Here is a 13,527-nt window from a genome sequence, read left to right on the forward strand (position 1 = left end):
AGTCCGGTGGCAAACAAATCACGCATTATTTGTGGAAAACACGTCGCAATACGGAAGAAAACATCTAAAACCAATCATTATTATAACTATAACTACGAACATCGCACCCACATTGTTTAGGTGTGGTTTGAAAAATTAACCATATTTTCGACTTGTGACAGCTGCCATCTGACAGATTCCATAGAGATAAGAATACCAGCTCAAAACTAGTGTGGCCAAAATAAAAAATCAAAAGTCCCAAAATTGGTGAAAATGGAAAAAGAAATTATGGAACAATTACTACAAAAAATTACGGAATCTATGGAAACCAAGATAAATGAAATAAAGAAAGAGTTTATCAATTAAACCACCATGTTAGTAGAAAAACTCACCACACATATGGAAATACCATCGAAGAAATATAAAACCTATACCTACTAGAAGAAAATTTAACGCTGAAGAAAGATGTAACAACATTAAACAAAAAAAATACATGTTGAAAGAGAAATTAAAAAGAATAACATCATACTGTATGGGATAGGAGAAAAAGAAAATGAAAATAAGACTGATCTCATGAATATAGTTATAGGTACACTAAATGATGCAAGGATAGATGAAAACATAAACGAATTTGATAAATGGGAGGTTAGCGAAGTCTATTTATTATTATTAGGAAATTAATCAGCGGAAAACAGAGACCAATATTAATAAGATTAACTCTAGCTTGGAGAAAAATAGAAATACTAAGAAAATGCAAAAACTTCCCTACAAACATATACGCTACAGAAGACTTTTCAAAAGAAGTTCTAAAAACTAGGAAGGAGCCGAAGGGAAAAGTAAAGGAAGAGATTGAAAGAGGAAACAGGGCATTTATAAGATACGATATGATAATAATTAAAGTAAGGGAGAATAAAAAGAGGAAAAGGTCTCCATCCCAACCACCAGCAGATTCATACGAAAGAATAGGACTGATTCAGAACCCGGCCGGTCCCCGTGGTACGTGGGGAGTACTAGATCATCAGCCCCTTAACTCAAGATTAATATTAAAGAAAAACGAAAAACGATTAGAATTTATAAACATAGCAACACTCAATACAACAACACTCAGAATAGACGAAGCACTAATGGAGTTGGATCATGCCTTTGAAAAAATTAACTGGGATGTAATAGGGTTAAGTGAGGTTAGAAGAGTAGGAGAGCAGATAGAAAAATATGAAAAATACATCTTCTATAACATAGGAAAAATATACGGAATGTACGGAGTGGGTTTCTTGATTAAAAAATGCTATAAGAACACATAATTGGCTTTAAAGTTTAAAGGAATATCAGACAGAATAGCTGAACTGAATATACACTTACCAGGTTTCGAACCAACATCCATTCAGTACGTTAGGTATAAGATACAATTATACAAATATATGCTCCAACAGAAGCCGACGAAGAAGAAAAAGATTTATTCTATGAACAATTACAGGCAACGTTAGAAGCGACCAATAAAACAACATTCCTAAATTATTAGGCGACTTCAACAGTCAAATGGGAGAAAGACAAATAAGTCCTTATGAAAAATCTTTATTTAGCGAGTTGTTATATTCCGTTTATTTCTGCATCACTACAAAGTTAAATTTCATTTAACAAAAGTGACCGGATTCAACCGGCTGAAACCCGGCTGGATTTGGCTTGAAGTCACGTGACGTCACGTAAAGTCACGACACGACACGACACGTAACGTCACGTCACGTTATGGCACGTCCCTGCACGTCTTGTTATTGTTATTTTTCTTATTGATAAAATGAGTGATTCTAATGAAGAAATTCGATACATTTTAAAATTTTATTACAAAAAGCCGCGAAAAAAATTTGTGATGTTAATTGATTATGAATGTTGGATGTTTATGAATGTTAATCCAGTATCTGTGAGAGTAGTGCAAATTTGGTATAAGCGTTTTCAATCCGGAAATTTTGATATCAAAGATGCACGTCGCTCTGGTCGCCCTGTTATGGACAAAACGGATGCCATTTTTGAGAAAGTGGAGCAAGATATTAGTAGTTACGATATTTGGGTGCCTCATAAGCTCACTGAAAGAAACCTAATGAACCGTGTACTCATTTGTGATTCTTTATTACCACGTAATGAAACCGAACCATTTTTGAAGAAGCTGATAACTGCTGATGAAAAGTGGATCACGTACGACAAGAACGTGCGAAAAAGATCTCAATGGCCGGTCAGGCTTCACAGACTGTGGCGAAACCCGGGTTAACTCGCAACAAGATGATGCTGTGTGTGTGGTGGGATTGGAAGGGCATTATTCATTATGAGCTGTTACCGCCAGGCAGGACCATCGATTCTGAACTGTACTGCGAACAACTGATGAGATTAAAGCAAGAAGTTGAGAGAAAGCGGCCGGAGTTAATCAACAGAAGGGGTGTGGTTTTTCACCATGATAACGCTAGACTTCACACATCTTATCTTTAGCCACTCAGCAAACATTACGGTGACTTAAGCCCCGCCCACAATGATGACGTCAGGACCTAGTTGAAAATCACAGTGCACAGTTGCTTAGGCCAGCTCCTCTTTGTATGAGCTCCGTGGTTCAGGGGTACCTTTTTCTCAAAAATTTCATATAATCTTGGTAATAGGCACTTGGTGAATGGTACCCTAACACAAATTAAAACGTTGTATTCAATAAAGTTTCAAATGTTTTAGAAAAGAAGAAGCCAGTACCATTAGTCACATTGAATAGAAGAAAAAGTGTTAGACGGAAGTCTAATGACTCAGGTAAGCTTTTCCATATTATACATTATAATTTATACATTATATAACTATTAACTTTATTGAATGAAGCACATAATATGATTAAAAAAAACGAAATTAATACAATAATGTTTTAGAACCAACACCAACTCCTGAACCACTAAGACAATCTACAAAGGAAGAAAATGATGATGTTACTGCAGGTAAAGTATTACTGTGTAAATAAATTATTGTGGTTACATAATATATTTTATTTCTAATTATTAAATTGTTTTTACTAATTATTAAAAAAAAATCATAGTTTTCATTAGTATCTTATTTAAATATTCTGAATGTTTTCAGAATCTAACAGCGGGTTATATTATGGAACTAATGGAATAGAAAGATGGATCTCAGAGAGTACAAAAGATATTACTAAAAGCAAAGACTATAAAGTTCCTGTCCTTCTGCAGAAGAAAAAGAAAATTGAAAAAAGTCCAGTAACAAGAGGCAGCACTACAAAAACTACTTCCCCACCAAATAATGTTTGCTCCTCTGTAAAATTTATATATCTCAAAGACGTGATGAACGCTTCTCAGGATGATATCGACGGCAATTGCAATAATTGCACGCGCTGCGAAATTATAAAGAAGGTCGTGGAATTATCGAAGCTAGTCCGAGATACGCGCAAAACCACTAGAAGCAACGGTCTGGATGTCGACCCCAGCATGGACACGACAGTATCTGCCTACACCAACATACCCAGCCCACGCGTTCACGGCACTGCTATTACCCGACTAGACAAGTCTAGAACTTCTAAAAGCGAGGACAAACAAGCTTTCTTCATGGACCTTTTACCCGGATCGGACAAAATAGTAGAGGTATCGTGGTGCAAAATTCCTAACCGCAAAGACTCTTTAATGAGCGCGCGGCTCATCTCAAAAACGAATTTAACGAACTCTGGCGACGTCACTCTCGCAAATAATGAGACTTTGCTAGACAAGTTGCTTCAGCTATATAAAGAGAAAACACACACAGAAAATTCTACCGATCCAGTAGACGCACAGCATAATAGCAAACAAAAAAACTCAGAAAAAAGTGAAAATAATGCGCCCAGTGAAAAAGAAAAAAAGAAAAACGTGGAGGTAGACAAAACGACCAAGAAAACAAATACCGATAAAGCAAAAGTCTCACTTGCAAAAATAACAACTTGCAAAACATCAAACGTAGAGAAAACGATAAACGGAGAAAAAACTAAGCAGAGCAACATGGAGAAAGTAAATAACAGCGAGAAAGCAGTACGTAAGCAAGCTAACGTAGAGAAGCCCACAGGAAAACAGGCAAATACAGAACAAACAAAATCAGACACTTCGACTACAAAACCGGCAAATACAGAAAAGACTCTCAAACAAATAAAAGCAGAAAAACCTAGTAAACAAACAAATGTGTCAAAGAAAAACGAAAATGACATACCACTTTCTAAAATAGCTGAAGCAAAGAATGAACATAAACCAGCCCGTATAATTAAGCGCAGTTATTCCGTTAAAAGAAATATATCACAAGACGCCTCAACATCTGAAAGCAAAAAGAAGAAAACGGATTGTAATTTTCCAAAAGGGGTAGATCGGGCAAAATTGGTAGACGCGCCCGTATTCTATCCCACAGAAGCAGAGTTTACCGTGAGTATTATTAATATTATATTATTAATATTATGTTATTAATATTATTAATATTATATTACATAACTTGTCAAAATTATACCATACTATCCCTTTCCCTGGCTTCCAAAGAAATCCTCTAATTACATCACTCTAAAAGTATTGCGAGAAATACTTGACAATCACTTCAAAGTATTGGTTTGTCTAGTGCCTAGTCGTAAGATTAGGTATCTAAGAAAACAAGTCTTATTTTAAGACATTTAAATAGAAACACAAAATAAGAAAACATTACAAAAAAAAAAAAAACATATAATATGTTTACAGTAAATTAAAATATAGTCCTAATTCCGGTATCGACTATTTTGACTCTCTTGACAATCTACTTACTAGTTTTCGTCTAAGTTATCAACACGTTGTAATTATGGGAGATTTTAACACCTGCCTTCTTAAGGATAACTATCGTTCACGTAAGTTGCTGTCGCTTTTAAATTCCTATAACCTTCATGTCCTTCCCTCTGATCCTACACATAATTCTCCTAATTGCACCCCCTCACTATTAGATCTCATGATCGTATCATCTCCCAATAATGTAGCCACTTATGGACAGCTGCCCCCCCCCCTTTTCCTACAATGACCTTGTTTTCCTGTCCTACAAAATTAGACCCCTAAACGTAAATCCCAAAATATCCTTTCGCACAGCTATAATAATATTGATGTTCAAGCATTTGAGAAAGATGCCAAAAATCTAGACTGGACATCCGTACTCAATAGTATGAACATGGACGACAAAATTGCTAATTTTAATAATATTTTATTAAACCTTTACGATCGACATGCCCCTATAAGAAGAATTAAAGTAAAATATAACCCGGCACCATGGCTTACAGATTCTATTAGGGAGCTTATGGCGGAACGTGATAAGGCCAAGAGGAAATTTAAGCTTTGTCCTAATGAAATAAATCATGTCAAGTTTAAGTTGTTGCGTAATCGCTGCAATCACACTTGTCGTGATGCCAAACGGCGTTACTTTTACTCCTCCTTACAGAACCGTAACACAGCAGATACATGGAAATTTCTCAAATCAGTTGGCAAGTCTCCTGTTTCTGACTTAAATAATTATGATTTAAATGCCCTCAACAAACACTTTTCCCAACCTCCAATCTGTTTAAATAATACCTTAAAGCTTAATACCTTAAAATCCCTATCCAACCTACCCATCACTTGTCCGTCATTTACTTTTACCCCTTGCGCTGAAGAGAAGGTCCGACTTGCAGTTCAATCAATCTCTTCAGAAGCAGCTGGCTGTGACATGGTGACTTCCAAGATGATTAAGATGATTCTCCCCTCCTTACTTCCTATTTTGACTCACATCCTTAATTTTTCTCTATTCTTTGGCTGTTTTCCTCGGGATTGGAAAAAAGCGAATGTCATTCCTCTACCAAAAGTTCCCAATCCCAATTCACTATCTTCCTTTCGTTTCCCATTTTTTATTTTTTATATTTTTCCCATTTCTATACTACCGTTCCTATCTAAAGTTTTGGAGAACATCGCTCACCAGCAGCTCACTAATTTCCTGTTAGAAAACCGTACCGCCCTTGTACTTCTCGATTTTAGTAGTGTCTTTAATTCTATCCAACCCATTATCGATTATGCAGATGTTTGTTATTTAGACGCGAATGAAGATATTTTAAACAAGTTAGAGCGACTGCAAAATCTTTTGATACGTTTCATTTTTGGCCTTAAGAAGTATGATCACGTGTCCGAATTTAGAAAGCAATTGCAGTGGCTCCCTATTTCGCTTGCGTAGAAATTATCGTATACTGTGTTTCCTATTTAATATTTTATTTAGTCCTACATCCCCTTCCTATCTGAAAGAGAGCTTCTCCTTTCCCAACTTACAAAATCCGTCCTGTCGATCCTTTAGACGCACCCTTTTAGTTATCCCTCCTCATCGTACTGACTTCTTTGCATACTCCTTCACTATTTATGCTGCAAAACTTTGGAATTCCTTGCCAAGTCAAATACGTGAATGTAAAACTCTTGCACTTTTTAAGAGAAGACTGCATGAGCACTATTTAAGCTTCACCTAACAATGTCACCTCAATCAAACTATAAATAATAATATATATTATAATTATGTATTTGAATATATGTATAATATATATATATATATATATATATATATATATATATTTGTGTATTTGTAAATTTTAAAATATTTGTGTCTTTTATTATAGATTAGTATTACATTTATATATTTATATTTTATTTTTATATAATTTGTTATCATATACTTTTCTGTTAATTTGCGTAGGTATTTATAATAATTGTTATTTTTATATAGACTCAATTGTTGTGTGCACTGATTTTTGTTACCTGTTTTCTAAATTTCCTGTAACAGGTCTACTGGAAGAGATTCCAATCGGAATAAGTAGTACCTTTGTACTGAAATGTATTTCTAGTTTTAAGACTTTCACTGTAAACATTTTTGTGTACACAAATTATTAAAATAAAAAAAATAATAAAAAAAGATAATTATACCATATTATATAACATTTTCTATATTTCAGGACCCAATAAGCTACTTTGAGAAGGTGATGCCGATCGCGTCCCAATTCGGGATCTGCAAGGTTGTGCCACCACCGGACTTCAAGCCGCCGTGTGTGCTCAGCGATACCAACCGCTTCACAGTCACAAACCAGTACATTCCGCGACTGTACACGCGGTGGGGCCCCGCCTTCCGCGAGATGTGCGCTATACGCTCTTATTTGGCGTCCCAGAAGGTTCATTTTACTAGAGCACCGTTGGTAAGTCGTTTTTATGATCACGAAAATGATAATTTTGGAATCAAATGCTAGAATGCAACTTGCTAATGAAGTAAAATTATGACGTCATAAAAACAGCAACGCTATCGGGTAAAGTGCTTTATACGCTACTGACAAATACAATTACTAAGCTAAGCTAAAAATCTACATTGCCGTGGTTGTTTTGATCTGCGAATGTGCGCTTTTATAATGCTGGACACGTTATCGTGGACGACGACTTCCAAGATAAAATGTTGAGTACATTAAATGCTCTTTTAATTTTACGCACCGCAGATCGCTTTTAAAATTCTGGACGTGATGAAAATATTATCGTGGATGTCTGCGGTAAAACGATAACACAGAGAAGTAAAATGCCTGAAGACGTTTTAACGTGAACGCCCACGTCCATAACGCTACGATAACGCGGCACACCAAACTAGAGGGAAGTTTGGTCAAAACCGTCCCATATTTTTGCTATGTAGTGCGTGGCTACAAGAATTAATTATTGATGTGTTAGTGAGACGACGTTCTCGCACTTCCTCGCCCGGGCCCCCGCGCCCTGCTAATACGCATGCCTGTCAACAACAACAAAGCTGTCTTCGCTAGTATTCAAATTCTTTATTAAGCATACAATAATATAAGTATAAAAGCTAGGTAGCGTATATCACGTTGTCTAATCCCATGCTAATGTGTTATGGCAATCAGACAACGGATGCACGCCGAACAATTTTATCCTAATAAGTATATATTAATATTATTTACACATTCACACACACAATCACACTACACTTTATCACGTAAAGTCTCTTTCGGCGACGCGATGCGCGCTTCGTTCGGGAGCCTCCCCGGGACCTCCGGTAAACTACACCGGCCGGCCAGAACTACTCCACCTCGAAGATGGATAAAACTTGAGTCGGCACTCTCACCACAAAGGAACTGAAATTCACTTTGTGGCGAGAGTGCGAACGCTCCACCCTGAAGGTGTAGGTGGTCTTCTCGCGGATGTAGTTTACGACGTCTTCGATCGATATGGACCAGTGCAGGCGCGACACTTAGAGCGGCGTCGCGGGCACCTCGCTGCGCAGGCGCAGCTCGGGCACATAAGGTGCGGTGCCGCGGTGGTTGCGGACGGTGAGTTTCCTCTTCTTCCTCCTCTCCGCCAGAAAGAAGCCCTCCTCATCGCACCTCCTGCTCTCGTCCCTGTCGATTCGAAGATGTTCAGCTTTGCGGCCCTCCTTTGCACCCCTCGCCTTTACGCGCGGGGGCGGTGCGGGGCAAGCAGCGACGCTTGCATAATAATTCAAACTATAGTCTAGTGTGATGTGCGATTGTCATCTGGAGTATTGTCTTCAGCAAAGATGTGCATCCAGTGAGCACAATCTTATCTATTCTCTACAGAAGTATCTTGTAGACTGTCCCTTTTGAGGCGTGTGAAGATTAGACTTACAACGGGCAAATGGCCCACCACACATTCCCACCATTGCAACTCCTGTGTCACCTGGATCAACAGTGGTAACCAACCTCGAAAACCCTTTGATATGATCTCTGAGGGACGATGCCTGAGGGACAAGCTAAATGTGTCTTGGGACCCGCTACGAAATTAATCAGAAGAAAGGTAAGAGGAGTAGGAGAAATCCAATTTGTGAAAATTAGACTGCCTGATCGCTTTAAAGTTAAGTCTGTAGCTAGACTGTTTGTATGGCCACCCAGTCTTTCCTGATATTTTTTGCTGTATGTTTCAATTTCCTCCTTGACTATTTGTAGTCTCAAGTCAGCGTTGATGTGTTTGTTGCTGATATACGCTGGGATATCGAACATCGTCCTCATTACAGATACAGTACATAATGAATTATTACTTTTTATAGTTTATGCGTTTTAAGATGATATGGGTGACACATTATAATTGACAATAGTAGGGAAGTTACCTAAGAAAATTAATCGATAATTTAAAAATATCGAATCACTTCGTAAAGGAATTGCAATCGAAATAATCGATTTCGTACTGACGTTTCAGAGTGGCGCCGGCGATTTAAAATGGCCGCTCTATTTATCGATTTGATTTCGATTCAACAGTGTCAATCTCTATTGGCATAAGTTCCATTACATGCATCTGACATTTTTCAAATATTTTCGTAACAATAATTTTCACAGTTACAATTTATAATTTTATATTAATAAGTTAGCATTTAGCAACGTTTCATTTTTATTCATTTACAATTATAGGAAACATTTGTTTTTGTAGATGGAATATAATTTATTACATTTTGATTTTTTTTTGTTTTCTTGTAAAAAAAACCCGTAGCAAGAAATATAACACAAACTATAGTATAGCACAAACTATAGTTGTAATAATTCACTACGTAGCTCACTGATTGTGGATTCTGAGGCATCCATTCTACCTCGCATCTCGTCCAGCTCTGCTCTCATGCTGTTGAACTTCTGGATCAGGCTGGAGACGTTGACGTGGTCCGTCGATACCACCGACAGTTTGTGGAGCTGCTTGGCCACAAACACCAGCAATTCCGTATTCGCCGCCGTGTACACAAAGCACACGCCGTCTGCGTTACTGCATGTAAACTGGTTTGTGTGATCCACGGCGGACAGCCCGCCGGGCACCTGTGGCGCGGTCTTTTTGCCCACCGTGTGCGTTGGTAATATAGGATTCCCTTTGTGCTATCGTCCGCGGCGAAACTGACCGGCCCGCCCCGCCCCTTCGTCTGCAAAGCGCCTAAGGGTTTCTTGTTGAATACGGAACCCTAAACAAGACATTTAACGTTGGACGCCGACGTCCATTTTTTACCGTGGAAGTGGGCGTCCGCGATATTATCGTCCAGAATAATTATAAAAGCGCACAAGTATTATTTCTAAATTTATTTAGTATTTTCATAATTCCAATATTTTAGTTGGAGGGTCTCGAAGTAAATTTACCGAAGATGTATCACACGGTGCAACGTCTCGGCGGATTGAAGAATGTCTTCGACAAGAAGAAATGGAATCGCGTCGCCGAAGAGATGCATTTCTACCAACTGACTAATCCCAGCAAGAAGCTTGAACAGATATACGTAAAATACCTCCTGCCGTACGATACGCTCACCAACAGTATGTTTCATTTTTTACTATTATTTAAAATTTCTCGCGACTTTTGATGTAGTAGGCAATTTCAGAAAAACGTGTACAGGGTATAAAATTTTATTTTAATTTTTATGTCAATTTTTTCTTTTTTTCTATAATTTTTTCTATAATGTAATAGGAAATATAGTTTATTATACAAAAAAACAAAAAAGAACGCATTTTCCTGATAGTATCAAAAATGACCGTAGAAAAAGTCACCCAACGGAGGTCACATAATGCTACCTGCTTGTTGTTTTAAATAGTTTAAAAATTAACCATCTTATTTAGCACTAATACATTTTTGGTATTAAATACTATACAAGTTTTGCAATGTGTAAACAATAACAATAATCAAAGAAAAGTGATTAATAACAGTAAAACTTGGTCACATACCTGAATAAAGAAATTGAAACACCTGCACTTCAACAACATTTTTGCGCTTTTCACTAGTTAGTTCGCCAGTAAAAACAAAAAGACGTACCTATCGATGAAGAACATACGTTGTTTTGCCAGATCGTGCCGAATAATTTCTAGTATTAGAAGAATTTTTGCAAAAACGAGCGGTCACAAAGGGGAATCTTCCGGAAGATCAAAAATTTCTTTTTAAATTCAAATTAATTTTGAAAAGAAATTATATATAAAAATATATAATTGATACTTTCAGCTGATACATTTGACTTTGAGATTTTAAATTATGTATCAATCACTTCCAATACTGATTATTTTTTAAAATCAATCATTATTTCATCTTAGTTGGGAAGGGGACAGGTATATTTGATGGTTTTCAATACTTTAAAACCTTCGTAAATTTTTTATTTAGTAAAGTAACAACAAGACGACAATTTATATATGTATTTAAACATATAACTTTTTTCACTTTAATTAATATATTCTGTTAAAAGTTATTTGTCTCAACAAAATAAATTAACAAAGTCGAGGGACAAGGCAAAATCACAAGAGTACACATTTTTTTGAAAATGCCCTAGTAACGAAACGTAGCTATATTGTCTTTCACTCATTTCTGTATCAAATTGCATCAAAATCGATGCAACAGGTAGGGAGTGTATCAAAATATACTTTCTCTTAATAATATGCACAATATTATCTATACCAATATTATAAGGCTGAAGAGTTCGTTTGTTTGTTTAAACGCGATAATCTCAGAAAAAAAAAAAAACTTTCACCAATATATAGCTCAGATATCCCTGAGTGCTATAGACTATGTATAGTATACCTAACGTGACTATACGTCCCGCTTTCAGGCAGTCTGTCCCAGTATCCCCCGCGAGGCCGAAATTGTTGAGCAAACAATAATTTGAAAGTATTTATACATTCGAAATTCTTGTGGAAGTAACGCACTTCCATACAACAAATGTGATTTTTCTGCCATATTTTGCTCGATATCAATAAGGGCAATAGATAGCTTGAAATATTCATAAAACGCTCAATTGTATATTTTATACTTTAATAAATTAATAATAACAAAATGAAATTTTTAATAATAATAATTAAAGGGGGTTTTCCATGCAAAAACCTATTTTTTTCTTTATAATGGTACGGAACCTTCGTGCGCGAGTCCTACTCACGCTTGACCGACGTTTTTATTTTATGTATAATTTTGCAGATGTCCCGCTCTGGCGAAAAATATAAATAGTGACGTTATACATACCACACTAGACCACTAGTATAACATAGAACATTATCTTAATCTTATTGTATTGTTATTTTTCATAGGGGAGAGACAGATGAAAATCGCCGAAGTGGAACAGATGTGGCAGAAGAAGAATAAGAAGATGCTGGCGAGAGCCTTCAATCCTCTGCACCGACAGAAACGCCTGCTCGGAGATTCGAGTTCGGATTCCGATTCGGATTCGGAGCCAGAGGCGGGTTCGGATTCGGACGAGGAGGTCACCTCTAGCAGCCACAACAGTGACCCGCTAGCTGAGGCAGAAGAGTGCATAGTTACGGGCAGGACTATGAATTTGAATAACTTTGAGAAGGTAAGAATTATTATTACGCCATTAAAATTTTTAAATATCCTGGAACCACTATAAGATAGATTAATCTGGTAAATGCAATAAGCTTATTTTAACTGTCTATATCTATAGCATTCAATAGGCTATATTTACCTCGGCACAGTGTGTACTGTGTATGTATGCAGACAGAGGCAAACACGAAACTTACGGAATGTAGGTTAAAGCCATCTGATATTGCTTTTGCCCTCACACAAAGCGCCGTCTGGTAACAATCCTTAGTAGTTTAAAAAACTGATTAGGAACTTTTTAAGCTTCCCACTTCGTTTCAATCGGCTTATGTCGTGTCTGTTATAAATTTAAAAACATTAGAACTATCTACAGGTGGCCCAAAACGCGTTCAAAATGTACACCCCTCCCAACGAGGAGCCAAACACTAAGACCATAGAGAATCTCTACTGGAAGCTGGTGTTGTTCGGTGCTGACCACGTGTGCGTAAACAGTGCAAGCGTTGACACCGGGGAAGAGGGGTATGGGTTTACTAAAAACAAGAGCAACCCGTACGGAAAACATCCTTGGAACTTGAAGGTACGTCGGCCATCTTGTTGCCGCCATTTTGGCGTTTCCGCCATCTTGCCAAAGCTGTTTTTTAATTGACGTCATCTTGATCTTGTTATGTAATTCATTTGACTGGTTCCTGATAAAAAAGTATGTTGATATTTGTAATTTTATGTAGATTTAAATTTTATGCAGAATTAATTTATTTTTCATTTACAAGTCATCAAAATTCATAGCACCCATTTGCTTCCTATTAATTATTGTAGATCGGACTGTCACCTTTTATTTAAATTTAGATGATAAGTCAAAACAACGGCAACCTGCTCCGCCCCCTGGGTCCGGTGCTCGGTCTGACGGTGCCGACGCTACACCTCGGCATGATATTCTCAACCAGCTGCTGGCACCGGGACCCTCACGCGTTACCCTGGATAGAGTACATGCACCAGGGGCCTGAGAAGATATGGTGAGTGCTGCGTTAGAGCCTGTCCACACTTCGCGATGCGTCAGCGTTGCGTCGACGCAACGCTGCCGTATGACGCATAACCGGCCCCGGCCACACGGGCGCTGCGTCATCGCAGCGTTATTACGAAGCAGTCGTCAACACCCTCTCCCGCTTCGTCTCCGGGGCTGCTGTCCGTCCTGTGTGCGTTGCGACGACGCAGTGCGCCATGTGAACACCTTGGTTATATTTTGTACGTAAAACAAAGCAAC

The 13,527-nt window shown here is 37.6% G+C and overlaps 1 protein-coding gene across 9 annotated transcripts in view; it reads left to right on the forward strand.

Annotated features, from left to right (window-relative positions):
- LOC121730988 (protein Jumonji) overlaps nt 1-13,527 on the forward strand; it is a 39,776-nt gene that overhangs the window by 18,274 nt on the left and 7,975 nt on the right. For 7 of the 9 annotated variants that reach the window (XM_042120256.1, XM_042120260.1, XM_042120258.1 and 4 more), the window contains 8 exons: nt 2,686-2,757; nt 2,871-2,936; nt 3,076-4,391; nt 6,941-7,177; nt 10,078-10,273; nt 12,020-12,285; nt 12,643-12,846; nt 13,113-13,279. In XM_042120256.1, the coding sequence (XP_041976190.1) occupies nt 2,686-2,757; nt 2,871-2,936; nt 3,076-4,391; nt 6,941-7,177; nt 10,078-10,273; nt 12,020-12,285; nt 12,643-12,846; nt 13,113-13,279 (2,524 nt within the window). The remainder of the gene's footprint in view (nt 1-2,685; nt 2,758-2,870; nt 2,937-3,075; nt 4,392-6,940; nt 7,178-10,077; nt 10,274-12,019; nt 12,286-12,642; nt 12,847-13,112; nt 13,280-13,527) is intronic. The other 2 variants (XM_042120259.1, XM_042120262.1) reach the window with 2 other exon arrangements.

Source organism: Aricia agestis, chromosome 10, assembly GCF_905147365.1.
Source record: "Aricia agestis chromosome 10, ilAriAges1.1, whole genome shotgun sequence".
Taxonomy (NCBI): Eukaryota; Metazoa; Arthropoda; class Insecta; order Lepidoptera; family Lycaenidae; genus Aricia; species Aricia agestis.